Here is a 27,552-nt window from a genome sequence, read left to right as displayed (position 1 = left end):
CGTGAGCGCCCCAGGCCCGGCTGCACCCACACGCTCCCGTCACGGAGGCCGCTCACCCCCACCCGGGGGCCCCGTGCTGACCGCCGCCTGGCCAAGGCTCCACGGCCCCCTGTTGCCCAGTGCTGCCCACTCTCACCAAGGCCTGTGCCAGGGCGGCCATGGGCAGGGGAAGCCCAGCCCAAAAAGGCTCGCCGGTTAACCTGGGGCCACACACAGGCGGGGGCATCCGGCCCCTCCATCAGAGCTGCTCCCCACGACAAAAGCACCTCGAGCGCTGCCTCCTCCGGGGTCCTGGCCACAGCAGGGGCGGGCCTGCTCCCTCCACGGGGCAGCTCCCACCATCCCGGGCCCCACCAACTGGTGACCCCGAGTTGCCCCTCTGTAACAGTGGGGCCCCCCTCCCTGTGGTCCCTCGAATGCTCTGCTGGCTGGGTCCCCACGAGGACCACCCAGGGCTCAGTGTCCTCCAGCTCCCCTCCCCCGGGCCCCCGAACACGGCTCAGGCAGCTCCCCGCTGAACCCACCCCAGGCCGGCCCTTAGCTGAGGTGACCTCGAGCTCTCCTGCTGTCCCCAGAGCCGCCGCCCACTCCCTGCAGCAGCCTCGACAGGGCCGGGTGGGCAGCGGCTCCAACAGTCCGAAAGCTTGTCCTCCACATTCCAGCAGGCAGCATCTTCCCGACCCCCAGGAAGGAGGGGCTGCCGCGCCCGCAGCCCATCTGGTCTCTGCACGGGGCCACCTGCCCACCGGCCACCCCCACGAGAGCGCAGAGCTCAAGCGAGGCACAGGGCCAGGTGCCCCAACACTCACACACGGGCAGGGCAGCGCCGGCTCTGGGGCAGATCCAAGGTCAGCCCCGGCTGACTCTGGCTCTGGGTAGGGCTGCCGTGGGCCAGGTGAGGCTGGCACCCTGCTGGCCACCTCCGGGCCTACACGCTGTCCTGGACAGCCACAGTGGAGGGCCCATCCTGGACAAGATTCCGGGAAGCTGGTGGGGCAGGGAGCACCCGGAGTCTCTCCACCTGGAGCGTCACGGCGCCCGCAGATTCGGACGACAGAACTGGTCCTGAGCTCCGGAGCCTGCGGGAGCCCGCCAGCTTCGAGGGGCGGTCTGCACGTCAACGGCATCGGTTCTGCTCAGCTTCAGCTCTGAGCCCACGTGGCTGCCCACCCCAGAGTCTCCGTGTCCTTAGACTCGAACGGCTGGCGAGACACACAGAGAAACCAGAGCAGGAGCTGCACCTCTGTGCTCAGCAGGGTTCTGGGGACTCTGGCCGGAGGGTCAGGCGAGAAGAAGTGAGAACCATCCACCCGGCAGAGGAGGAGCGGCGGCAGCACCATCTCGTTCGCCAGCAAAGCGGCCTGGTGCGTAGAAACGCGTAAGGACGCCACCGGAAAGCCACCAAGACTAGTAGATGAATTAAGCAAAGCAGCAAAGGGTTCAAGGTTGACACGCAGGAAACCAGCTGCCGTACAGAGGCACATGTGTCTATGCTCACACACCATACACACACAGGGCAGTCTCAGCAGGACACCACGAAAGTAACGCCAGTCACACCAGCATCGAAAGAACAACGTGCTTCAGGACCTTCTCAGCCAAGGAGGAGAAAGACCCGCGCAGCGTAGCGTTCCTGGAAGAATTTAAAGGAGAAATGAATAAAAGGACACACGTCGCGCGTCCGTGGATTGCAAACTTCATACTGTTAAAATGCCAAATTACCCAAAATGATCTAAAAAGTTAATGCGATATTTATAAAAATTCCAAAAATTTTTTTTTGCAGAAATAGAAAAACCCATCCTAAAATTCATATGCAATCTGAAGGGACCTCCAAAGCTACAGTAATCAAATCATAATCAAAACATACTGGCGTAAAAGTAGGCAGAGACCAACAGAACAGAATAGAGCCCAGAAACAAACCTCACACGTGCGGCTGAGTTATTTCCTGACAAAGGAGCCGAGATCAGCGGGAAAGACTCTGTTCAAGAAACAGTGCTGGAATGTTGGCTATCACCTGCAGAAGAGAGCTGGACCCTGACTCACACCAGATGCAGAAATCAGCTCTAAACAGACCAGGCGCCTAAGTGTGAGGCCTAAGCCAACAAAGCCCTGAGAAGCAAACACGGGAGGACCTTCGTGACGCCAGGTTTGAAAATGCTTTCTTGGACGTGACACCAAAGGGCAAAGGCAAGAAAAGAAAAAACAAGCAAACTGGATTTCATGAAAATTAAAAAAGCTTTTTCTTGGTCATGCCATATGGCTTTGTGGAATCTTAATTCCCTGACTAGGGCCTGAACCCTGGCCCTCAGCAGTAAGAGCACTCAGTCGTAACCACTGGCCTGCCATGGAATTCCCTCATGAAAATATTTTAAATTTTGTGCATCAAAATATACTATCTACCAAGTAAAAAGCGAAACCGCAGAAACATAGAAAATATTTTCAAATAACATATCTGATAAGGGGTTAATATCCAGAATATATAGAGAACTCCCAAAACTCAACAACAACAAAAAACAACAATCCAATTTCTAAGTGGGCAAAGGATTTAAAAAGACATTTCTCCAAAGAAGATATAGAAATGGCCAGTCAGCACATGAAAAGATTCTCAACGTGATGAATGATTTCAGAAAGTGCAAATCAGGACCACAGCGAGAGAGCTTCTCACACCCATGAGGCAACTGCTGCCCCCAAACCAAAGCAAGAGACGGTGAGGATGGGGAGAGATTCAAGCCCACGTGCGCTGTTGGTGGGCATATAAAATGCTACAGCCACTCTGGAAAGCAGCACAAGATTCCTCACAAGAGTAAAGAAAGAGTTAACCAGGTGACCCAGCAAGTCCACCTCCGCGTGTACACCCAGAAGGACCGAGAGCAGACCCTTGAGACGTCTGCTCACCCACGTCGACAGCAGCTTCGTCCACGCCAGCTGAAACGTGGACGCTGCCTAAGGGCCCACCGACGGTAGAACGCGCAAGTAAAATAGTCCATCCATACAATGGAGTATGATCTGACCTTAAAATGGAAGGGAACGGAAGTCTAAAGAAAGCTGGGATAGCCACGCTTAGGAAAAAATACTCAGAAAAAAAAAAAGACTTTGAGACAAGTATTGCAATGAGAGACAAAGAAGGACGTTCCATAAAGAGATCAGCCCAGCAAGGCCGTGTGAGTATTCACAAATATTTAGGCACTCAAAGGAGATGGCTGGACGGCATCATCGACTCGATGGACATGAGTTTGAGAAGCTCCGGGAGTTGGTGATGGACAGGGAGGCCTGGCGTGCTGCAGTCCACGGGGTCACAAAGAGTCAGACACGACTGAGCAACTGAACTGAACTGAGGTACCCAACACAGGAGCACCCCAAAATGTAAAGCAAATGTCAACAGACGTAAAAGGAGAAAAAGACAGCAACACAGTAAGGGCGGGGGACGCTAAGACCCACGCTCGCCAGTGGTTGGATTGTCCAGACAGAAAACCAAGCAGGAAGCTCTGGCTTTGGACAACACACGTAGGAAATTCCGTCCAGAAGCCACAGAGAGCACACATCCTCCCCGAGTGCACACGGGCATTCCCCAGGATCAATCACACGTTAGGCCAGAAAAGAGGGCTAATTTGAGAAGGCCGAAATGGCACCAGGTGTCTTTGCTAACCACAGTGGTATGGAACGAAAAGTCAAGAAACTGGACAACTTGGAAGAAACTGATTATTTCCTAGAAACATGCGACCTGCCGAGACCGAATCTCGAAGAAACCGCAAATCTGAACAGGCCAGTAACTAGCAAGGATACTGAGTTCATAATCAAAAACCTCCCAGCAACCCAGAGTGCAAGACAGACAGCCTCATGGTGAATTCTTCCAAACATTTAAAAAATAATTAATACCAGTCCTTCTCAAAGTCTTCCAGAAACAGGAGGGAACACTTTGAAACTCACTGCACAAGGCCAGCATTACCCTGATACCAAAATCAGATAGACACCTGGTTTCCTGTATAAAGATACACAAAAAGGAAATCACAGGCCAATATCCCTGATACAAAATCCTCAACAAACTGTTATCAAACTAAATTCAACAATGCATTAGAAGGATCATATACCATCATCAGCTGAGATTTATTCTAGGGATGCAAGTTCAGTTCAGTTCAGTCACTCAGCCATGTCTGACTTTTTGCGACCCCATGGACTGCAACACACCAGGCTTCCCTGTCCATCACCAACTCCCAGAGCTTGCTAAAACTCATGCCCATCGCGTAGGTGATGCCATCCAGCCATCTCCTCCTCTGTCGTCCCCTTCTCCTCCTGCCTTCAACCTTCCCAGGGTCTGTTCCAGTGAGTCAGCTTTTCACATCAAGTGGCCGAAGTATTGGAGTTTCAGCCTCAGCATCAGTCCTTCCAGTGAACACCCAGGACTGATCTCCTTTAGGATGGACTGGTTGGATCTCCTTGCAGTCCAAGGGACTCTTCAAGAGTCTTCTCCAACCACAGTTCAAAAGCATCAATTCTTCATCACTCAGCCTTCTTTATAGTCCAACTCTCACAAGGGATGCAAGGACGGTTCAATATTCCCAAATCAATCAATGGTGGTGGGTTAGCTGCTGAGTTGTGTCTGACTCTTTGAGACCCCATGGGCTGTATCCCGCCAGGCTCCTCTGTCCATGGGATTTTCCAGGCAAGAATACTGGGGTGGGTTAGCCACTTCAGCCTCCGGGCATCTTGCCGACCCAGGGATCGGACACGAGCCTCCTCTGTTGGCTGCGCGGCAGGCGGATCCCCGACTGAGCCGCCAGGGGAGCAACAGAGTCCGTGCGGTCCACCAGACGCAGAGTGGAAGCCACGGCCCTCCCGACAGACGCAGAAGACGCACTTGACAAGATTCAGTGCCCATCTATGAAAAAGCTCCCAGGAAAGCGAGCAGAGGGAGTCTCCTCAACAGCAAAGGCCGCGGCAAGCCTCCCGACAGCATAGTCAGCAGAGAACAGCGGAAAGCCTTTCCTCCAAGACCAGGCACAAGTCAAGGGTGCCCAGGCTCGCCACTGTTATTCAACAAAGTATTGGAACGCTTAGCCAGAGCAAACCAGCGAGGAAAAGAAAGAAATGGAACCCAAGCAAGAAAGGAGAAAGCAAGGCTGTCGCTGTTTGCAGACGACAATGGATAATACGTGGAAAGCCAAGCCTCCATGGAGAGGCTGTTAGAACTATTCCACGACTTCAGCAAAGCTGCAGGACAGAAATCAATGTACATCAATTTACTGTGTTTCTTTACACTAGACACCAACACACACAGATGATCAGAGGCTCCCCTAGCAGCTCAGCGGCAAAGACTCCAGCTGCCAAGACAGGGGACACAAGTCCAAGCCCCGACCCGGGAAGACCCCGCGCGCCGTGCAGGGGCCAGCCTGCGCCCCGGCCACTGAGTCTGTGCTCTAGAGCCCAGGAGCCGCCGCCGCTGAAGGCCAAGTGCCCTGGAGTCTGCTCTGCAGCAAGAGACGCCCACACACCGCAGCTCGACACAGAGCCCGCGTGGCAGCAAGCGCCCGGCACGGCCCAAAACAAAGCCACACAAATAAAAATATCAGAGAGAGAAAGTAAGATAACGGCACATTTACAGTTGCATCAAAGAGAATAACACACCTAGGGACAGGTTTGGAGAAGGCGATGGCACCCACTCCAGAGCTCTCACCTGGAGAATCCCATGGACGGAGGAGCCTGGTGGGCTGCCGTCTATGGGGTCGCACGGGGTCAGACACGACTGAGTGACTTCACTTTCACTTTTCACTTTCATGCATTGGAGAAGGAAATGGCAACCCACTCCAGTGCTCTCTCCTGGAGAATCCCAGGGACGGAGGAGCCTGGTGGGCTGCCGTCTACGGGGTCGCACGGGGTCAGACACGACTGAAGCGACTCAGCAGGGACAGGTTCAGGCAAGGGGGCGAAGGACACATATGCTGAAAGCTGCAAGGCACAGAAGCCAGAGACCGGAGACACGGGCGGACGGAGACGCGCCGCGCTCACGCATAGGGACAGCTGACATCAGAACTGCCACACTCCCCACAGCCGTCCGCAGTGTCGAAGTAGGCATCTGCAGAGACCCCGTCAAGACTCCAGTGGCACCACAAAACAAACCATCCTAACGTGTTTATGAACCTCGAAGTCCAGACAGCCAAAGCGAGCTCTAAAAAGAGGAACAAAGCGGGCCGCATCACAGTTCCCGATTTCAAACGACGTTACAAGCTATCGTGATCGAGAAAGCGCGCAAAAAAGGATAGCATTAGCATTAAAGCAGACGCACACATCAAGACGTACACAACAGAACAGAGAGCTTAGAAATCAGCCCACACCTCTGTGGCCAATTAATTTACAACGAAAGAACCAAGACTATACAAAGGAAATCGGACAGTGTTTTCAATAAACAGGAAAACTGGACCTCCATGTGCAAAAGAATGAACTGGGACCACTGTCTTACAAAAAATCAGCTCAGGATGGACTAAAGACTTGAGTGCAAGGCCGGGAGCTGCGGAGCTCCCGGAGGAGCGCAGGCAGCGAGCTCCCTGACGCCAGTCCTGGCGATGAGTCTGGGGTCTGACCCCAAAAGCAAAGGCAGAGAAGCAAAAATGAACGAGTGGGGCTAAAGACTCCCGCACAGCAAGACCGCCAGCAAAATAAAGAGGCGATCCATGGGAGAAAGCGTCTGTAAATCGTGTACCTAACAACGGGCCTAAATGCATCCAAAATCACACGAAGAACTCACGTGATAGCAAACCAACAAAAGACTCAACACTTCAATTAAAAAGTGGGCACAGCCTCTGAGGAGACATCGTCCCAAAGAAGAGATGCTGATGCCGGGTGCGTGGAGAGACGCTCACAGCACTAACCACCAGGCAAATGCAGATCAGCTCCACAGTGAGGTGTCAGCTCACAGCCATGAGAAGAGCCATCAAGAAAAAGACGGGAAACTAGAAGCCTGCAAAGATGAGGATGCAAGGGCGGCAGTGGATATAAGGATACATCTAGGCGACCTGCAGGCAGAAGAGAGTACGGAGGTTCCTCAGAAAGTTACAATAGGACTTCCGCACAATCTAGTAATTTCACTTCCAGATATTTCACTGAGGGAAACGAAAATGAATTCATAAAGATATCTGTATCCCCGTGCCTACCACACACCGTCTACCACAGTGAAGCTATGGATGGCTGGATAAAGCCGTGTCACACATGGATACTGTTCAGCCGTCAAAAAGGAGGCCTTGCCATTCGTGACCACGTGGATGGATCCTGAGGGCGTCACGCTAAGTGAAATAAACCAGACAGAAAGACAAATGCTGTATTAACATGTGCAATCTAAGAAGCAAAACCCCAAACCCCACACTCACAGAGAGAGAGGACAGGTTGTCAGAGGTGGGGCTGGGTGAAGAGGGGTCAGAAAGTACCAACTTCCCGTTACAGAATCAACGAGGCCTGCGGACGGAACGCACAGCGTGCTGACTGGGGCCGACAGCGCGGCAGCAGACACCCGGGAGTTGCTGAGAGCAGGTCTGAAAGGCGCTCGCCACGAGGAAGAGACGCTGTGTGAGGGGCGCTAGCTAGACTTCTTGCGGCGGCCGTTCCTCAGGCCGCACAAGCATCGGATCACTGTTCACACCTGAGACCAGTACGGTGTCACAGCCAACGACATCACGACTGTTCAAAGACGGCGGGAAACTGTGACGCCAGACTCAGCAGGATAAACGCTGAGGATGTCTTGCTCAGAGAAATGCATCAGACGCAGGACAGAGCCTGTGCGATCCTGCTCGTCTGGGTCGAGCCCACAGACGGCCACGGAAGGCTGCGGGCTGGGGAGAGGAGGGAGGCAGTGTCTAACTGAACAGGCCTCTGTTGCAAGATGGAAAGAGCGCGCGAGACAGACTGAGACGGACGGTGGGGACGGCTGCGCCACGTGGATGCACTTAACGCCGCCGAGCACCCAGTGACAGGGTGACTGCGCGTACTTCCCCACAACGAAAAAAATAGCGCCCTAAAGCCCCAGCGGGCTGCGGCTCCAGGGGGCGGGGACCATCTGCCCAGCCCACTCCTCAGCAGCCCCCTGCCGGCCACGCTCTCAGGGGACCCTCTCCCAAATCAAGCCACGTTGCGGAGCCCCCCCCAGCCTGGGCGCTCCTGCCCTGCTTCACAGCAACGTCTGAAAAGTCACCTCTGCCTTGAAGCCCCCTGGGGTGGAGCACAGACCTCCTGTTCTGAGATGGGGCAAGCAGACGCTCCAGTCCCAGCTGAGGGATGAGGCCCGGCCCCCAGCCCCGGGCCCCCAGCCAGGTCTCCGCACCACCGTCCCACCACCCGCACTCCCAGAAAGCGCTCCTTGACAAGCCCAGACCTCGCCAGTCAGAACTGGCTTCACCTGGCGGTCCAGGTGACAGGCATCAAAGCCCCACAGGAGGGCCACCCGTACCTCAGCCCAGGGAACGCGTGGAGGCCTCGCCCTTCCTGCCTGTCGGAGGCCAGACAGCCACCTGGTGGGTGACCAACAAGGCGGGTAACCCAGAGGGAAGAAGTGCAGCCCCCCCACCTCTGGGACGGAGACCCCCCGTGCAGGCCTGCAGTGAGAAGCACCTCCAGGAGCCTCAGACCAGGCCCCATGTTCAAGGGCAGCAGCGCCCACTCTGTGACCGGGTCACAGCCCCACAGTCTAGGGTCTAGGGGCTGCAACCACCCCCAGACGGCCTCCCTGCCAGCAGCCCTCATGTGGCAACCTGCCCAAATCTATTCCCACAGCCCCACACCTGGTGGTTGGGGGGCCAGGGCCCTGGGGACCCCCAGCCCCAAGGCGCCGCTCCGGGTGGGCTGCGGTGGAGACACGGCAGGCGTGACACAGGTCAGGGGGCCGGGCACCCGGACAGCGGTCACCCCTGAGGCCCCACGCCCGCGGAGTCAGCTGCAGGTCTCCAGGCCTCGGTGTCCCCAGCTGTGAAACGGGCCCGGGTCCTGGCGGCTCCTGAGGCTGCCAAACAGACCAGGCGAGGATCTGAGGCGCTGGAGCGAGTCTGAAGGGCAGGGGTGTGGCCCAGCACCAGGCAGCGGCTCTCCTGAGCGCCTGTGCCCATGGGCAGGGGCGGAGTGCCCCTGGCCGAGTGGGTGTGTGGGCGGGTGCGGCAGCTGCAGGACCACCACACCAAGGAGGCCCCCTCTCCCTCCTGCCAGGGAGGCTCGGTGTCCCAAGAAGCTTCTCTGGGCAGGCTGGCCCCATGGCCCGGCCCCTCAGACCAGGCCTGGCAGGAGATGGTGCGGGCTGCCTTCCTCCCCAGACCACTCCCTGGCACGGCTCGCCCTCCTGACAAGTGGAAACACGGGCCCGGGAGAGAGAGGTAGGGGTGGCCAGGCGGGCAGCAGCAGCAGGCGGCGGCAATGCAGGCTCCGCACACAGCCACAGGCCCTGGGCAGCCGGCTCCGAGGGAGGCCGTGGGGAAGGCCCTCAGCCCACCCGCCTCCAGGGAAGCCTGCCACTGCTTCCCCTCGGGGCGCTCCAGCAGATTCCCGGCACCTGGAGGCGGCGGCAGCCGGGAGGAGATCCCCCCCAGCCCAGTGCCCGAGCCGCGGCTGGGAGCCGGGCGGTGGGTCCTGCTTGGCCGATGTCCACAGTCCGTGTCCCCCTCGTCCCTCTCTGGGGGCTCAGCCACTCCATGCTGTTCGGCTTGCTCTGAGGGGCTCAGGCTAGGCGCCCCCAGGAGCACCCAGTGTGTCCCTGCAGGCCGGAGGGCCGCCCGGCTGCTGTTCCTGCCTCAGCCCCCACTGCAGCACCACCCGCCCGGGGCGCCCAGCTCCCTAGCAGGGTTCGCGGGGCCTGAGAGCAAAGCCTTTTCTCTTCCTGCCGGTCCCTGAACGCTAGCCCCAGGGCGGCCGCGACTAGGAAATCACCCCAGCGCAGGCACCACCCAGGAGCGAAGTCCAGGAGAGCCCGCCCGGAGACGGCACCTGCCCAGGGCCCCACCTGAAGTGGCCACGGGCCAGGGCAGCCAGGCTTGGGGGTGAGGGGCCCCGCGACCCCTTTCCCAGCGGGCCCACGTGGCCGCGGCAGGTGCTTCCTCCCCCGCTCCCAGCGCAGGGCCGGGGGGTGGGGGGGCGGCTGCAGACGGGCCATGACGTCACCGCAGGTGGGGGCGCCGGCGGACCCTCCATCCCCGCGGAGGAGCCGCGGCCCCGCTCCCCCATGCCCTCCCTGCTGCCGGGCTCCCGCCGGGATTTCCTCTTTCTTTGCGGAGCCCCGGGTTTCGCAAGGCGGTGGCTGCCGGCGGGTGACAAGACACGCAGCCTGGGGGAGGGGAGGCGGCGGCAGAGCCAGGGGCCGGGGGCTGGCGGGACCCGCGCCCGCGCCCCACCCGAGCGGGAGCCGGGCTCCGCGGCCCGCGGCCCCCAGCCCTGCCGGCGCCGCAGCAGCACCCCCCCCCCCCGGCCCGGGGCTGGCATCCAGGCCGGCGCCCGGCCCGGGCCGCAGCCGCCCGCGGCCCGCACCCACGCGGGCCCACAGCCCCCCGGCGCGCGCGGCCGGCCCGCACCTACCCGGGGCGCCGCAGTCGGCGCAGCGCGCGTTCCCCGGCCGCTGCAGCAGCTGGAGCACGGCCTTCCGCCGCTCCTCGGCCATGGCCGCGCCGCCGGGGGGGAGCGCCCGCCCCGCCGCACTAGGGCCCCACGCAGGCCGCCCGCCGCCGCCGCCTCTGCGCCATCCCGGGCAGCTCAGCCCGCGCGCCGGTTCCGCATTCCTGCCGCCCGCCCGGCCCCGCCGCCGCCGCTCTCCTCGCCGCCGCGGCCGCCGAGCGTGTGCCGGCGCGGGGCCCGGGGCGCACGGCGCGCTCTGGCCGGCGCGGCCCGCGGGCGGCCCCCAGCGGCGCGGGCGGAAGGGCGGGCGGACGGCCTCCTCCCGCGCCGGGCCCGACGCCCCAGCCCGCGCTGGCAGGACCCGCCCAGGGACCCTCAGGGTTGGTCTGCGGGCCGCCGCCCACCCTATCCCCGTGCAGAGGGCCCACCTGCCCGGGCAAGGTGCCCGCAGCCACGGTGGGGCTGGGGCCGTCCCTGGTTATTCGCCCCTGCAGCGCCTGGACACCTACTGTGCCCCGGGGCAGTGGGCCGGGCCCAGCGGGCAAGCAGGGGATGCTTGCTGGAAGGGGTGCGTGCGCGGCCCTGAGGACCACCTCCCTGGCTGGCCTCGGCGGAGAGGCCGGCGGCTAACAAGCCCCAGTGCGGTGGGCGCTCAGGCCACAGAAGGGCCCCACTCTGCACCCAGCGGGGACAGGCGGGGCAGGGCGTGGGGGGGAGAAGGGTGCTCTGGATAAAGCCTTCTGAGTCAGGAGGCCAGCACCCAGATGCCAGGACAGCATGGGGGAGGAGAGGGGACGGGCCCCTGTTTGTTCAGACTCTTTCCGTTTTCTTCTTAAATTATGAATGCGGTGATGCAGCCTCCCCACCACCCCCGGCCCCGTTGTCGACAACTGCTAGCATTCTTCCAGAACGCTCCTCGCCGGTCAGCCCGCGGGGAGGGGCGGCGCTGCCGGTGCGCCCCATCTGCGAGGGTCTCTGCTGGATGCTGTGCCGGAGTCCCGGGGGGGCCCACAACCAGGAGAGCGCCTCCAGGACAAGGAGAAGGGCCTCTGGCCGGGGGCGGACCTGCCACCTCGCCCTCCACGGAGGCGGCGTGGGCACTGCCCACCGAGGCCTGCTCTGGCCAACACTGGGGCGTGGTGCTTCCAGAGCCCTGAGGGTCCCTCGGGCAGGACACGGGAGCCCACTGGGCGTGAGTCTCTAAACCACAGGTCCTGCATCACCACGTGCTTGAACTGGCCCCCCTCTCCCTCATCAGATGGCGCTCTTCCGGGAGGGATGGCTGGTGTCCTCATCTCGGGGTCCCCACGCCAGGGTCAGCATCTGCCACAGAGCAGAGTGGGGGGTGGCACTTCACGAAGACAAACTGGCATCAGTCAGAATAGCAACTGCCTCACCTCGTGGCGGCTCAGACAGTAGAGTCCACCTGCAACGCAGGAGACCCCGGTTCAACCCCTGGGTGGGGAAAAGGGAACAGCAGCCCACTCCAGGGTTCTGCCCTGGAGAATCCCCTGGACAGAGGAGCCTGGTGGGCTACAGTCAGTGCGGTCACAGAGAGTCGGGCACGACTGAGTGACTTCACTGACACTTACCCCGACATCAGGCATTAGGTCAAACCCCTTCCCACTGAATCCCCATTTTACAGATGCTGAAGACAGAGGCATGGAGCTGTTCAGTCACACCCAAGGCCACACGTGGCTTCTAGGTGGAAGGACTGGGATGAACACACAGCTGGGGGGAAAGAGCTGAGCCCCCCACCCCAGCGGCAGGGTTGCTGAGGGCCGAGGAGGGATGGGTGGGGGCAGGAAGACAGGGGCTCGCAGCAAGGAGGCACAGGCGGGCGAGCACACAGCCGCGCCCTGTCCGCAGCGGGTCCTTCACCTTCTGTCTTCCCATCCGACTATGGGGGTGATGACACGGTCCAGGGAGGCGGATTCAAGGACAGAGGTCTGGACGTGAGATCCTTAAAGAGACAGGCAGGACGGAGCTCTGCAGCCCCTGGCCGGGCTCCCAGGCCAAAGGGAAGCACAGGTGCACTGGGCTGATGTGGGGCTCCCAGGGCGCAGGACACACGCAGCCCCGGGCGGGCCATGCCCGGCAGGCCCTTGCCCAGGCTCCGGGGGCTCGTCAGAGGGGCTGGAGGCCAGCGCCCGGCCCCTGTGCTGAGGGGGCAGGAGCAAGGGGAGTGACCACACTGTCTGCTTCGGGAGGGGGCACGTGTGGCCGGGAGCCAGTCCTGCCCACCGAGGTGTGGGGGACACACCGACAGGAAAACGCCTGGGACTCAGAGCCTTGCAGCCTGAGGGTGGCTTTGAGGATTGGGGAGGGCGCTAAAGTGCCCGGGAAACCCGGGGAGCGGTCCTCCTGAGGGCTGGAGACAGAGTCTGGGGCAGTCGATGGCATGGAGGCCGCGGCTGGCCCCCCAGCAGGGCCGGGTAGAGGGGGGCCGGGCAGGAGGTGGGGGAGTCACGAGGACGGGGCGGAGAGCAAGGGAGGGGAGGGCCCAAGAGGCAGGACCTGAGCCCCAGGGGCTGCAGGGCGACAGGTGCAGGCACAGAGACACAGCTGACAGGAGGCGGCGCCGGGGCTGAAGCGGGCACCCCATGGGATGCCGGCCACCAGCCCCTGGCAGCGGTGCCCAGACTCCTGAGGGACTTCTGCAGGGCAGAGGGGTTGGCACTCCAGCCTGGGTGGGGCAGGGCACCCAGAAGGGGCCTGCCAGGCGGCCAGGCCCTCGACAGCACCCTCAGTGCGCCTGTTCTGTGCAGAGCCCTGAGCAGCGGGGATCCGTCTACCAAGGGGAGAAAACGGGGAGCCCCAGGCTGTGTCCACCGCCCCCACCAGCATCCCTGCCTAAGACCTGGGTTTGGGGTGCATGGGGGAGGGAAAGTGGACACTGTCCTCCAGCCTTTCCTGGCCTCGTCGTGGCTGGGGCTGAGCAACCACAAGCTTCCGGGGTGGCGTTGGGCAAGACAGGAGCAGGGCAGGAACCCAGCCAGAAGCTGGCTCAGCCCAAACCCTCCTGGGCCTGGGAGGGCCCTTGGGGCATTCCTCCCTGTACCCTCCATCCCCGCCCGGCCTGCTGAGCCACACCTGGGCCGGGAACCCCACGGGTCTTCCCAGGAGTGGACAAGCTGGGAGGTTGGGGTCAGTTCTCCGTCGGGGACTGGGTGGCAGCTGGGGGCAAGGTCCCCATGGGGACTCTGGGGGCTGAGGAAGCAAGCACCTCCCAGAATGTGGGAGACGCACAGAGGCACGGCTGACACGCCTGGCCGCGAGCGGCGGCTTCCGGTGTGGCTGGCACAGTTCCTGTTTTAAAGCCCTCACCCTGTGTAATTCCTGAGCCTCAGCCTCCAGCCCCACCCCAGCAAAGGAAACAGAAACACCCCAAAGAAAGGTGACCCTCAGTGTGTAGGGTGTGCGCCCCTCCCCGAACCACAGCCGGGGCGGTGGGGACGGTCCCGGGACCAGGACCGTGTGTCCGTCTACGAGCGCCGCTGGCCCTAGCAACCCGGGAGGGTCTTGGGGGGGTCCCCAGAGGGGATGGGTGGGGTGGGGTCTCCGTGGGGGCAGAGCTCCAGGGCTCGTTCAGTGGGTGTGGGGACATTTAAAGAGTTTCTGCCTGGTATCCTGAAGAGAACAAGCATGGGGCATGGGGAGGTGTCTGCAGGCCCCCCGGGCTCCTGGAGGACCTGGGCTCCCAGGGTGCCCCCCTGGGGCGGGCGTGGGAGCCAGGGGAGGCCCAGGTGCGGTCTGGGGAGCGGGCTGCGGCCGCGGTGATGCTGTGTCCCGGGCCCCGGCTCTTTGAGCACTGACATCCAGCCCCAGACTTAAAGTTCACAAATTAGCGTGACTCAAAACTCACAAAGACCTCTGACAAGCCAGTGAGAAGAGAACCTGAGCAGCACTCTCTCCCAGGAAGACACACAGACGTACACGTACCTAGCATCACAGCTATCGGGAGACGGGGGGGCGGCTGCACCAGCGCGGACCCATAAACAGAGCATCACCCACTCCACCAAGTGCGCGCCTGAGACAGAACGCGCACCCGCTCAGAAACGTGTGCCTGAAAGTTGACCGCAGCGCTCTCACAGGAGCCAAAGCGGGGCAACCCCTGTCCGTCGGCGGAGGCGTGGGCACAGGGTCTGGACTCGGCCGCTGAAAAGACAGCAGCGTTGCAGCGCTACAGCCCGGACGAACCGCAGCGGTCGGGAAGGGCAGCCGGGCGTGAACGCCCATGGCGGGCCGGGGCCTCGGGCCTGCCCCTTCCAGCCCGTGCTGAGCCACCAGGCCCGCGGAATGGACGGGTCAGCGGTCCTCAGGGGCGCGGAGCCGGGGCTGCGAGGCCCTGCTCACCGGCTGCCCGAGGCTTCTCTGCAGGACCAGCCCCAGGCCTGTCAGTGGGATGAGCGCGAGGGACCCCGCCCCACCTGCAGGGCGAGGTGCTGGGAGTCCACAGCCCCGTGGAAGCACCCCTCAGCTCACCAGGCCCTGCAGGCTGCGCACACGGCAGGGCCAGGTCCTGGGCTGACACGCAGGGACAGGACAGGTCGGGCCGCGGACGGGGGGACAGGCGGGGCGTGAGGGGCCCCGGCCTTCCCGGGGAGGGTCTGTGCCCCACGCTGTCCGCCCGTCAGCCTCCCACGCGCCCTCCCCAGGAGATTCCTGCCCCGCCCCAGAGGTGGGGCCTAGCGACCGCCCCACCCACATAGAGGTGGGGTCTATGGCTGTCCCGCCCACCGAGAGGTGGGGCCTAGCCGCTGCCCGCCCACCAAAAGGTGGGGCCGGAAGCCTCCAACCCAGGAGGACCCAGGACCCCCGCCTTCAAGACTGGGAGAGGACTCAGCTCCCGCCACTGCCCTGTCTCCCCAAGTCTCTCCTGAGCCGCCACCTGCCAAGGCCCAGTGGGGGTCCCCCACCTCCCGCCCGCCCCCCACCCGGCTCATGTGCCAGGCACCGGGTACGGTGTTAGAGGGGCATCAGCCACCATCTGACCGCAGCCCATCCGGGGCCGTGAGGATGGCAACCATCAGGCGCTGGGGTCAGAAGCCAAGCCTGGGGAGCTGCCGCCAGCGCGGGCACAGGGGTCTCCTCTCCAGAACCCTCCCCGCATCACCACGCCCGGGACTCTTCAGAGTGGGGCAAAAGCCCGGCCCTGGCCCTCCCCCAGCGCCCTCTGCCCCGGGGCGGTCTCCTCTGCAGGGGCCCCACTGCCCCCTGGGCACACAGCCCGCAGGTGTGGACGGCGAGCGCCTGCAGCCCCTCACTGCTCCCTGAGCCCGGGGTGACCAGGGGCGCAGGCGCTGGGGACTGGGCCTCAGCTGGGGCCTCCAGCCTGGCCCCCCGTGTCAGGGGCAACCAGGGCCTCAGAGGCGCACAGCCCTGGCCTGCTGTGTCACTCCCGGAGGGTGGAGGCCACTGCAGGTTCGCTGCGCCCTTGGGGGCCCCAGGCGGCCGCCCTCCTGCAGGTGTCCCCAGGCACTGCGGCGCCACCCCCGGCCAGCAGGGGCCGCCACGCCGCCACAGTCTGTGCCCGTGGAGCAGGGCCCTTCCCAGGTCCAGCTTCTGTCACCGGGCGGCCGGCCCCCTCCAGCCAACCCTAACCCCAGCCTCGCGACGTTGTAAGCCCGAGCTTGGTAAAACAGCCTGGCACCTTCAGAAGACTGTTCCCCTAGTTGATGTTTCTATTGTTTCTAAAAAACGATAGATGCTTGTTATAAACAGTCACAAAGAAAAACAGGCGGCCCCCCGTGCACGGTGCCGCGCCGGCCCTGTCCACCAAGGGCCGGCCCGGGGCCCACTCCACACGCTCCGGGAAGCTCTCCCGGACCCCGGGGCTGAGGGGCTGTCCTGCTCTGGGCCCCCGCTGCCCCCACATGCTTCCCAAGGACAGAGAGCAGCCACCTAAGACCCCCGCTGCTCCCAAGGGCTGGAGCCGCGCCGTCCAGGATGCAGGGAGGGCAGAGGCCACGGGCTTCTCTCCAGCAGGAGTGAGGTCAACGCGCACACCCTTCAGTTTCCTCTGAAGGACGTCTACTGGGTAATAAAACCACCGCACACCGCAAAGCGCCGCACACGGTAACACGTGAGCCACCGCAAAGCGCCGCACACAGTAACACGTGAGCCACGTGTGTAAAACAGGCGGGGTTCTCCGTGTCCCCCAGTTTAAGCTGTTCACGTATATGAAACAAGCGGGGTTCTCTGTTGTGTCCCCCGGTTCTAAGCTGCCCATACCTGGGTGGCCCGACATCATCATGAAGGACCCTCCTGGAGGGAGGTGGGGGCCCCGGGTCAGAGAGAGGACGGGGGAGGAGGCAGTCTCCGAGGGAGAAGCCACCAGCTCAGGACGAGGACGGGCCACAGAGCTTGGCACCCGCAGGAGCTGGGAGAGGAGGACGCAGACCCTGCCCAGCGCCTGGGAAGGAGCCAGCTTGCGGGAGCTATTGAACACGAGGCCTCCAGTCTTCAGCGTAACTGTGTTGCTTAAGCCACCGAGTTTGTGCTGATCCTGTTAGTGGGGAAAGAACCTAACTTGCTTTTTTTAACAAAAGCACTGCCTCCCTAAGCAGACACAGAGTAAAAGCTATTCCAACCACCTTGTTTTCCTCCACTCGAGTTTTCCAGAGCTGTTACAAGGAGCTGGCTTGCTTCTTAAGGCAGAGGGCCTGGCCCTGCGCCCCCAGCTCCCGTCCCAGGGGCTCCATTAGCATCGCTCTTCAGGAAGGTGGCTGCGGGCCCAGGGTTGACGGTGGTCGTCAGACTGCCCTGACATAAGCCTAAGGAAGACGCTTGGAGAACGTTCTGCCCATTGTCTTCAGGGCCCTCTAGTAATGTCACTGGCTCATTGAGACAAGCAGATACGACAAGTAAAATGCATTCTTTACTTGACAAATGATGGGCAACCAAAAACACCTCACGGGGGCTTTGGCAGGACCAGACGAAGCCTCGCATTCTTAGCAGCGGCTGCAGGAGCGGCCGCGCCTCCACGAGGAGCCCGCGGTCCTCGTGCGGGGTCCTCCGGCCCCGCGCCCCCTCGCGACGCCACCACAGCTGCGTTCTCTGTGGGATTCCCAAATGTGTTTCAAAACACAAATTCACCCAGTCTTGTATGTACAAAGTTCAACTACAAAGAGATGAGCACGCAACATTTTTTAAATTCTTTATTTTGAAATAACTCCAAACTTCCAAAAGTTGCAGAAGCAGGCCAGTCTGCCCACTCCTGCCGACACCCCGTGTGTGGACGTGACACGCTGCGAGCAACCAGCAGTCCCTCGCCCGTCCTCGGGGACGGCACCGTGGGTCCTCATGCCAGGCTTGGCCTTCGGGCCAGGCACGTCAGTGTGTCCTCGGAGACAGAGGTGACGCGCTCAGAGAAAGCAGCTGTGACGCCGCCTCCGTGGGGCAGATCAGAGCAGGTGCCGTGTGGACCTTGCCATGGGCAACATCCCAGAGGTTTTAGCTGTTGGCTGAGTGCTTCTCGGGGCGTCCTCCAGAACAGGCAAACCCGCTCACCTAACGCTGCCCACCCACCTCCGGACACACGGACGCCCGGATGCCCATCCTTCCACACGGGCTGGGGTTGAGAGGAGGGCTGTCTCTTCCTGTGCGGGAACGTTCATCCACTTGTGACTCCCTCAGCGGGACTCCTCGGCAGGAACTGATGCTGCGGCCAAACCCTAACGGTCATTCCTGCTGCTGCCAACCAGGCCACGGGGAGCCCTGCCGCGCTCCTGACAAGCCCATCAAGGCTTCGGCAGCTCCTTACTGTCTGACACAAGAAGGTCCAGGGTCAAATGGACTTTCTGGCCCTGGGTCTCCCTGCTGGGGAGAGGCTCAAATCAAAGAGTCAGCCACCAGACAAGCCCCTCGCTACCAGGGGTCACTGACCCCAGGCCCCCGGGACCCAGAGCGAAGGGAGGTCCGTCTGAACGGGGACGAGCGCGTGTACACACCTCTGCGTCTGCTTCCCTACCCACGGCCCGCTCCCGCCACGCTGCCTTCTGGGCCCCAAGTTCTCTCTCACACCACCTGCAGGGCCATGCAGGGCACACCGTGGTCTCCCCCAGCCCTTCCGGCAGCCGCCCAGGGCCCTGCCTTGGGGACAAGCATGGGTGGCCAGGTCACCCCAATGCTTTACAATTACAAACAACGCCGCAATAACCCTGTGCATCACACTGGGTATTGCCATGGCTCGGCTTGGTGACAAAAAGCAAGGCTTTTCATAAACTAGCTAGAAGCGTAGGCAGAGGCGATGCTGCCCATTGACAAAGCACACACTGAGCGCCGGGGGCTGGACCCCCACGGGGCCTGCGGTGCCGGAGCCCCCAGCAGACAGCCGGCCTTGGAGGGAGCGAGGGGAGGGCCTGAGTGAGCACGGCTGCCCGCAGGACCGAGGGGAGGGAGGCCAGGCAGACAACTGGACGTGGCCGGGGAGGCGTGGGGGCTCCCCACAGCCGGCCTGGGCCGCCAAGCAGGAGGGGGTCAGGGCCCTCACCTGGGTATTCCTGGCACCCCCCCGCCCCCCGCCCCCCGACCACACTGGGACAAACCTGAGCTGACTGGGGCCAGGGAGGGAGTCACAGGGCAAGTCCAGGGTCTTCGCTGAGGCTCTGAACCCACAAGGCGCCCCAGAAACACAGCCCTGGGGTCTGCACCCTGGGGTCTGACAGCACTCGGGCAGCGCTCAACGGGCCCACGCTGCCCTGACCCCTCACGGCCAAGAACTGCGGCTGGCCGCAGGCTTGGCCGCTCCTCAGAGGACAAGCGCCAGAGGCCGCCGCGTGCCCGCCTGACAAGGGCAGAGAGCCCGCTCCTCGGTTACAGCAGACAACTTCTTGAAACTAAACAGCTGACTGTACAGTGTCACCTGCTACGGATCACCAGGAAAGAATCAAGCCAGGTATGTCAGAAGCCAGTTTCCCCTTCCAGGCTTACCCACTGCTTTTTTTTAAAAAAAAGGAAAGGAAAGGAAAGGAAAGGAAAGGGACAGAGAATATGCTATGAGTACCTAGAGCAACCCACTCGCTAGGAGCGTTCTCCTGACTACCTAGAGCAAAACCCACTCGCTAGGAGCGTTCTCCTGACGCCTGCGTCACTTCTACGTGGCGTTCTGAGCTGACTACCACCAGCACAGAAAGGACACACACAGCCTGTGACGTGAACCCAGCATCTCACTGGCGCCCACGGTGCCCTCTTGGTGGGCAGACACCACCCGGCACCTTACCTCCCCGGGGGCCGTCACCTACGGGAACTTAGGATAAACCTTCACAAGCCCAAGGGAAACAGCAATCCAAAAGGGAGACCGCTTTTCCAAAATCCTTCCGGGAGCTTCAGAAGACGCACCGTTCCCAGTGTCAAGGCACATCCACCAGGGAGAGGCGTCTGGCACGGTCCCGAGCGGCATCTCGCAGGCACCCCCACAATCCCCTCCTGAGTCACGGCGCCTACGAGCACGCCGCTGGGGAGGCAGGCTTCCTCCCAGCACAGCTCAGTTTTTGTCTGACTTCCCACCAATCAAATCTCCAAATCCGAGCTTTTCCAGGGGTTCCTGTGCCATCAGTTGCCTGAAAGGAAACGTGAGAGCTGTCAGGGTCCATGCGCCCGCTCGGGCCCAGGCACCTCCACCCCCTCCTGGAACAGCAGCCTCCGACCCGCACCCTGCCGTGCTCCCCTGCGCAGGCCCCTGCGCCCCTGCCCGCCACACCCACAAAGCCCAGAGGCTTGGCAACAGTCCTTAGGACAACATCCCCCAAATGACAAACACCAGTTCACGGAACCCAGCTGGCAACAGATGACACTGACCCCACAGCGACAGAATGCACGAGGCGCTCCTGAAACCCAAGGGCGCGGAGAGCGATGAGCTCCCACTACAGGCAGAACACGGCTCCCAGAACCGGCCACTCACACACAATGTGGCTGACAGGCCCAGGGCCCCCAGGTGACGCCCTGAGCCCTAGAATCTGAGTGAGACCTGATACCAGGGGCAGGGGGTTGGTATTAAGGCTGCTGAGGAAACAAGGCTGCCCGTCAGCCAACTCAGAGGAGACCACCGTGGATTATCCAAGGGGACCCAACCTAATCCCAGGATCCTTAAAATCAGAGACCCTTGGCTGCCTCTGCTCGGAAAGACAAGACGCACAGCGGTGGAGGATCTGAAGACGCAGCCCTGTGGGCCGTGAGCACAGCGGGCGCGCCACAGCCAAGGGCACGAAGCCCGGGAGCTGGGCCGGTCGGGACAGACCCTCCTGAGGGGAGCACCGGGCTGCACCTGGTCGGGCCCAGTGCTTTCCCACGACCAGATGCTCTACATCCACGCCAGGTCAGCAGGCCCGGCCGACCTGAGGCCTTGGCCCCCACGAGGATGCGCTGTGTCTCTGCTGACCGTGCAAGCCCGATGTTAACAGAAGCTGCCGTGAGGAAGCGGAGCCCCGCCCTCAGCAGCAGACACCACTCCGGGCCGACGGGGCCCATGGGAGCCACCTGACAAATCCTACTGAGGCCCAGTTCCTAAAAACACGCGCATGAGGCACACGAAAGGAAGGTGTGGGGCATCAGCAAAGAGGAAACACACGGAGAGGAAGCAGCTTTGTAAAAGAGTGATGGAGAAGCAAGTGGGCAAGATATGGACCCAGTCAGAAGCACACACACCCCTCACAACCACACGTGGCCTGACCAGCCCGTGAGGCCGCCTGAATCGTGGAACCTGCAGAGCAGCTGATGCCTTCCCGTCTGCGGGCCTTCCTCAGAGGCCCAGGGGCGAACCGGGAAAAGACAGCCCTTCTGGTGGCCCTGCAGGGAAGGCCTCTCTCACAGCAGAAGTGGCTCCGGAGCCAAAGCAACTGACCCTCCAGGCAACCCTGTGCCGGGCCAGGGACGACCGACTCGGGGATGGTGACCCCAGCTTCGGGGAGGCACAGGGCAGAGACGAGCTCCAAACTCTGTCACCAAGGTTGGCAGTGCCAAGAAGTGACTCCCTGAGCTCAATGTTTCGACTGGAGAGAGTGAGCGAAGCATGCTGCTGCTAAGTCGCCTCAGTCGTGTCCGACTCTGTGCGACCCCATAGACAGCAAGCAGCCCGCCAGGCTCCCCCGTCCCTGGGATTCTCCAGGCAGGAACACTGGAGTGGGTTGCCATTTCCTGCAGAGATGACAGCTGGCGTCAGGCCAGCCCACCGTTACCCTGTAACACCTGTGAGCCTGCGTGACTCACGAGGCAGGAGAAGGGCACCACCTGAGGCCCAAGCGCCAAGGCGGCCCACCTCCCTCAAACTCCCAAACGTCCGCAGAGCCCTCAACGCACCTGGGGCCCAAGAAGCACCGCCGAGCCTGCCTGGAGGGGAAGGTCCGAGTCTGTTAAGCAAATATTGACAACAGGCCCAAGTGCATCACTTTCTGTCAACCTGTAATCAGACAAGGCCTCTGACAGACTGGGTTCCCTTCTGAGCAAAGGGCTCAAAAGGCAGAAACAAAAGTCTCCACCCAAGCACATAATAACGGGTTGCATGCTTTCCCCATGATGCCTTACAATGGTACTTCTGAAGTAAAATCTCAGTGGGTCAGTTAGAAGAGTTTTCCTTTTGTCTAAAGGTGGGTCTTGGGCACTCTGGCTGAGACGGGAAGAGGCACTCATCTCTCACCGCTTCTCCGGCCACTGTCTTGCCTGTCGACACTACAGACAGCTCCGAGTGGATGTCAAGCAAAGCAGCACGTATTTTATGTTCTGAGAATGTTTTAAGAACAAGCTCTGTACCCACAGATCTTTTCACTCACTCAGCATTTTTATGATGTACGATTGGGAAACCTGAATGACTCATCACACATTTGGAAGGAAAAAACTCTAGGAATGCAGTCACTGGAGAAAAGGTGCCCACGGCTGCCAACAGCTGAGTACAACTCGTCTCCGAGATGCCTCAGTTTCACAGGCAGGCAGCCCCTCGGGTCCAAACACAAGGAGAAGCCAGGCCTGGGTGAGGCCTCTTGGGACAAACATTTCAGCTGGAGACACGGTGGGCGGGGAAGGCCTAAGTCCTGGTTGGCAGGTACTTGCCTCTCCATCCTGCACTCTAGGTATTCCTTTGATTCATTTCTGCACAAAGCATTTTCAAAATTATTGTCCCGGAGACACTTCATGAATTTCTCTTTAAAGCTTTTACATTCACCTGGAACGAAACAGAAAAACATTTTCTTTTTAAAGTGAAAACAGGACATGCCCGCCCAGCAACCTTACAGGCAGCCCTCCTCCTCCTCCTCCTCCTCCTCCTCCTCCTCGGGAAACTAGCTTCCTTCAGAAACACTCCGGAAACAGAGGAGAAGGGACAATGTTCCAGGCGGGAGAGCGAGGGCAGGAAAAGGCGGGCGTCCCAGCGGCGGCGCCCTCGGCCCGGAATATTTCTCGGTCAAAGCCTGGCAAATACAGAGCCTCTCGAAAGCCGTTTCGAAGCCCCGGCTCCCGCCTCCGCGCCGGACGCCGGCCCGCCCTGCCCCGGGCCGCGCCGCAGAGGGCCGCCCCAGCGCTGTGCGGGCCCGGCCGGCGAGTCCGGACCGCCCGCGCTCACCGAAGTGGTCGAGCGGGAAGCTGCCCTTGTCCGGGGGCCGCGGCTGGAAGCTCTTGGACCCGAAGTTCATAGCCGTCGACATGATGGCGGCCCCCGGACTCTCCCAGCGCGCCGCGCGCCGCACGCAGGCCGGCCGGCCGATCGCGGAGCAGGCCCCCGCGGGAGCGCCGAGCACGTCGAGCGGCGAGCCGCCCCTGATCCGCACCGAGACCCCGCCCCTCGCACCCAGGCCCCGCCCCTGGGCTCCGAGAGGCCGGGACCCTCGGGCACTTGCTCTGCGCTGGGGTTTCTTACTATCCTCGAGGCAACGCAATGGCAGAGGGTCCAGGCGCCATCTATTTAGGACGAGGAAACGAAGTTCAGAGAGGGTCAGCAACTTGCCCAAGGACACACAGCTTCGAGCCGTAAGAAGCCAAAGGGCAGGTGGGCGCTCCTGGAAGGCTGCCCCTGGCAGGGGCGGGGGCCTCTGCATCCCCGCGAGGCTGCAGCTTAGGGCAGCAGAGACTCCTCTCACAGTTCCGGGGGCCAGTCATGCGAGAGCCGGGTGTTCGCTCCCTGCTGGTGGATCGCCAGCAACCCTTGGTGCCCCTGGCTTGTGGACACATCACCCCCTCGGCCCCACCACGTGGCCTCTCCCGGTGTGTCTGTGTCCACACAGCATCTTTCCATGAGGATTAGGACCCACCCCATGACCTCACCTTAGCTAACTACATATGCAGTGGCCCTGTTCCCAGAAAGGTCACATTCTAAGGCACGGGGAGCTAGGACTTCAACACGTGGATCCAGGCACACGATTCAACAGATTAAAGAGTGAAAATGCACTGCAGCAGGAAAGCTCCTGGTGGTCGTTTATTACCGTAAACAGTGAAAACCGGAAACAGCAACAGTAAAGGCAGGGGAGGGGCTGGGGTCGGGGGGGTCACCAGCTCTCTGCAGCAGGGCTCCTCCCAACCTTGTACCCTGGGCAGAGCTGATGGAGGTGGGTGGCCGCCCGCCCACCACCCTGTTGTCTGATTCTTCCCTGAGCTCCAACCCCCATTTACGCATCCACTCCACCCACGTAGCGGTCCCTGGCGCCAGCCACGTGCCAGACCCTAGTCATAAGCACACAGGGCGCTCAGGACCGCAGAGTCACCAGCTGGTCCCCTGGACAAGCAGTCTCCCGCCAGGCCCAGCACCACTGCCCCCTGTAATGTCGGGGGCTTGCCCGCCAGTCCCAGCAGCACCCCCTCCCCACAGGGCCTGGGTTGGATGCCCCCTTCTGCAGAAGGCATCCAGTATGCCCGCACCCACTCACAAGGGCCCCCGTGGTGCACACCGCCCAACCTCTGGCCTGAGGTGGGATTCCACCTTGTTTGTCCGGAGCCCGCCCAGAGCTCCACCAAAGTCAGTGGGCCGGGCCCATGGGGAAAGCCCAGCCCTGTCGCCGGGCCTGAGTCGGCCTGGGGCTCCGGGCCCACAGAAAACGACTGGAGGAAGATGGCACGTGTTCCTCGTCCCTGCCATATCAGCCGTCGACACCACAGGAGCCAGGGGCCCTGCACTGGTTACTCTTTAATGCTCCAGGGCTGCGAACAACAGAAGCGTTTATGACCCAGCAGAGAGCACCTTTCCCTGCGACTAGATGGCACCACTTAGCAGTGGAAAGGACCGCTCCCCCCCACCTCTCCTCTCCGTGGGGCGGCCCTGGGGGACCCATGAAGCCCCGAGGCCCAACGGCCAGGAGGTGTCAGCCTGCCAAGTAGTTACTGCTTCATAGGAGATGTTCAGCAGTTCATCAAATGTTTGGGTCAAAAAGCAGGGAGTAATGCTTCTGGAAACCCTCTTACATGCTGGGCTGTTGTTCATGGGCTCACAGTGCCTGGCACACAGTAGCTATTCAGTTAGTATCTTTTGAAGAGGGAATTCCCTGGCAGTCCAGTAGTTAGGATTTGATGCTTTCACTGCCTGGGGCCTGGTTTCGATTCCTGCTTAAGGAACTAAGATCCCATAAGCCATGCAGCATAGCCAACAATTTAATTAATTAGTTAATTTAAAACATTTGGGGAGACTCTGGTGGTCTGGCGGTTAAGAATCCCCCTGCCAACGCAGGGGACGTGGCTTCGATCCCCAGTAGGGAAAGGCTCCATGTGCCTTGGAGCCCCTGAGCCCGCCCTCGAAAGCCTGAGGACTACAACTACGGACGCTACAGCCCCTGGACCACAAGGAGCCCCTGAGCGAGAATCTTGAGCACTGCAGCGAAGAGTAAGCCTGCTCGTCACCAGAGGGAGCCTGTGCGTAGGACACAGACTTGGTGCAGCCAAAAACAAAGAAACTGCAAAGTGAAGTTACAAATGATTTCTGAAGAATGGATGCAGTTTTCAGGTCACACATAGAGACACACGGAGGGCAAGCCCCTTGCCCAGGGTTACACAGCCAGTGTATGAGTTTTCTTCCACTGTGTAACAAACGCTGTTTGAAACAAACAAGCTGTTTCACAGCAGTGATCCACTGTGCTCCGAAACGCGGGGAGAAGGCAGGCCTCGTGGAGACGGCCCCATGGGCCATCCGCTGGGGCCACCACACCTCAGGATAGGGAAGCCCCTCAGGACTGACCACGCGAGGCTGCATGCTGGGCCTGGGTCTTGGGGCGGTGGCTCCTGTCCCCGTGGCCCTCTGCCCGCCTCCCAGGGCTTCCTCCCAGGATGCTGACTGTGTCCTGCACAAAGGATCCCAGAAGCAACAGGTGGAAGCCGTGTGGCCTTCATGGCCTACCTCCAAAGTCTCAGAACGTTGCCTCCATCACGGTCACTATCCCCCACCCAGATTCAAGGGCACAGTCCCTGGCTCGCCATGGCTGAGGGCCAAGTAGATGGAGAGCTTATGGGCTGGGAGCTGCCACTGGAAGATGCCATCTCAGCCGAGGAGTAGACGGAGGGGCCAGGTGTGGTTTGTGCAACTCCAGAGCCCTCTAGGGAACAACCTGCGCCTCAGGCGTCAGGCCAGGTGTGACCTGAGCCCCAGGGGACCCCGGCCACTCACTTCTGACCACACAGTTCCCAGGTTTCTGCTCGAGCAGCAGTACGGGGCTGGCAGAACTGCCCCCTGGACTGCAGCTGGGAGGAGGTGAGCCTCGGAGCAGGTGGTTGCCTGGCCACCAGGGGCAGACACGGAAACACCGCTTGCCCGACAACCCCCACTCCCCAGCCCAGCCCAGAGTGCTGCCTGCAGACCCAAGAGAGAGGAGGGTTCATCAGGGTCCTGATGAGGTCACTGGGCCCCCGAACCCAGCCTGGCCTGAAACCAGATCTTGCTAGTGTTTTGACGTTAATAAATTCTGCTGTCCAAGTGTAATTTTCAAAAGGCTCTCAGACTAACAGGTACGGAGCACACGGCCGACCTTTTTCTTGCCCGTTAACGAGGGAACAGGGCGAGACGGCAAGGCTGCTTCAAAGAGAAATGTGCAAATGCCGACAATCACATCCAGTCAGAGGAGAGAGCACCAGACAAGCCCGCCGAGCAGGCTCCGGACGCGTTAACGTCTGACGGGCAGCAGAGCCGAGCCTCTGGGGTGACCTCCTCCATGAGACAGAAGTCCTCTGTGTGTTTACGGGGGCTCAGCTGCATCTGTCCTGTTCTTGGTCGGCTTGGTGGCCTCTGGGCCCCGTCGGTCATAGACAACAAATAGAGCGAACCCCCGTTCCCGGGGGGACTAAGTGACCCCCAGGCAGGCGGTTAGATGGCGACCCCACGAAGGGACCCATGTGACCCGTCTGCCGTGTTTCTGGAGTTGGGTGATGTTCTGAACCATCCCAAGGCTCCCAAGGCCTCCCAGGGCTGCCCCCACAACGGACATAGCCTGGGGGAGCTGGAAACACCACCACCACCCACTCAGCTCCGGAGGCCAGAAGGCAGGGCGCCTACCGAAGATGGCTCCAGGGGGGTCCTTCCTGCCCCCGCCAGCTTCTGCGGCTCCCGGGTCCCTTGCCTCTGTCACTGAATGAGGGGCGAGGTGACTGGGTTAAAGAGCCGCCCTCCAAAGAGGCCCCTGTTCGGAGGCTCTGGGGGAACGTGACTGTCGGGGGAGCGTCCTTAGACCCAGTGCCCTGCTCCAGCCAGTCTGGGTTTTCCCAGGACCCTCCCCGCGGTGCCCCCCTCACTGGACAGGATGCAGGCAGAGCAGCAGGTCACTCAGCAGGTGCTGTGGGGCCCGCCCCCTGCACCCCTGGGGCACGGGCCACCGCGCCGCCCAGCTGAGCCCACTTCCAGACGCCAGGGGTGGCTCTGTCAGGATGGGCCTCGAGACGGCCTCCCCACGCACTGCGGCAGCACCAAGACCCGGCTCCCGCCCAGCAGGCCCCTGCGCACGGGCTTCACCGGCCCGGAGCAGAGCCCCCGACGGGGATGCGTGCTCCCCTCCAGCCCCGCAGCCACACTGCCCGTCCCACGAG

General features: G+C 61.5%; 2 protein-coding genes across 5 annotated transcripts in view; both read right to left on the bottom strand.

Moving 5' to 3' along the window:
• Positions 1-10,856, bottom strand: part of ADAP1 (ArfGAP with dual PH domains 1) — a 34,492-nt gene extending 23,636 nt beyond the window's left edge. The window contains exon 1 of one of the 2 annotated variants that reach the window (XM_069569734.1): positions 10,534-10,856. In XM_069569734.1, coding sequence (XP_069425835.1) covers positions 10,534-10,615 — 82 coding nt within the window. In that variant the 5' untranslated portion in view covers positions 10,616-10,856. The remainder of the gene's footprint in view (positions 1-10,533) is intronic. The other variant, XM_069569733.1, reaches the window with a different exon arrangement.
• An 8,615-nt stretch (positions 10,857-19,471) lies between these two features.
• Positions 19,472-23,328, bottom strand: COX19 (cytochrome c oxidase assembly factor COX19). Of its 3 annotated transcripts, none has more exons than XR_011252582.1 (4): positions 23,123-23,319; positions 22,615-22,726; positions 19,616-20,132; positions 19,472-19,576 (listed from the first exon to the last, which is right to left on the bottom strand). XR_011252582.1 is itself a non-coding variant. In XM_070289488.1 (4 exons), exons 1-4 carry the CDS (start codon positions 23,202-23,204, stop codon positions 20,013-20,015), a joined length of 414 nt encoding a protein of 137 aa, XP_070145589.1. In that variant the 5' UTR covers positions 23,205-23,319; the 3' UTR covers positions 19,472-20,012. The 3 variants fall into 3 exon arrangements, 2 of the variants coding, with proteins under 2 accessions (XP_070145589.1, XP_069425808.1); XM_070289488.1 differs by adding an exon at positions 21,868-21,967 and having other exon boundaries at positions 19,472-20,132; XM_069569707.1 differs by having other exon boundaries at positions 19,472-20,132; positions 23,123-23,328.
• Between the last annotated feature and the right edge of the window lie 4,224 nt (positions 23,329-27,552).

The sequence above is a fragment of the Ovis canadensis genome, chromosome 24 (assembly GCF_042477335.2).
Source record: "Ovis canadensis isolate MfBH-ARS-UI-01 breed Bighorn chromosome 24, ARS-UI_OviCan_v2, whole genome shotgun sequence".
In the NCBI taxonomy this organism is placed as follows: Eukaryota; Metazoa; Chordata; class Mammalia; order Artiodactyla; family Bovidae; genus Ovis; species Ovis canadensis.
The sequence above is the reverse complement of the archived record's forward strand: the minus strand, read 5'-3'. Positions and strand labels throughout refer to the sequence as shown.

Excerpts from the sequence above, each read along its gene's own strand:
- COX19 (XM_070289488.1), bottom strand. The coding sequence starts at position 23,204 with ATGTCGACGGCTATGAACTTCGGGTCCAAGAGCTTCCAGCCGCGGCCC. Across the intron at positions 22,727-23,122 it reads CTTCCCGCTCGACCACTTCG|GTGAATGTAAAAGCTTTAAA; the intron begins GTGAGCGCGGGC and ends GTTTCGTTCCAG. Across the intron at positions 21,968-22,614 it reads CTAGAGTGCAGGATGGAGAG|GTTGACAGAAAGTGATGCAC; the intron begins GCAAGTACCTGC and ends GTCTGATTACAG.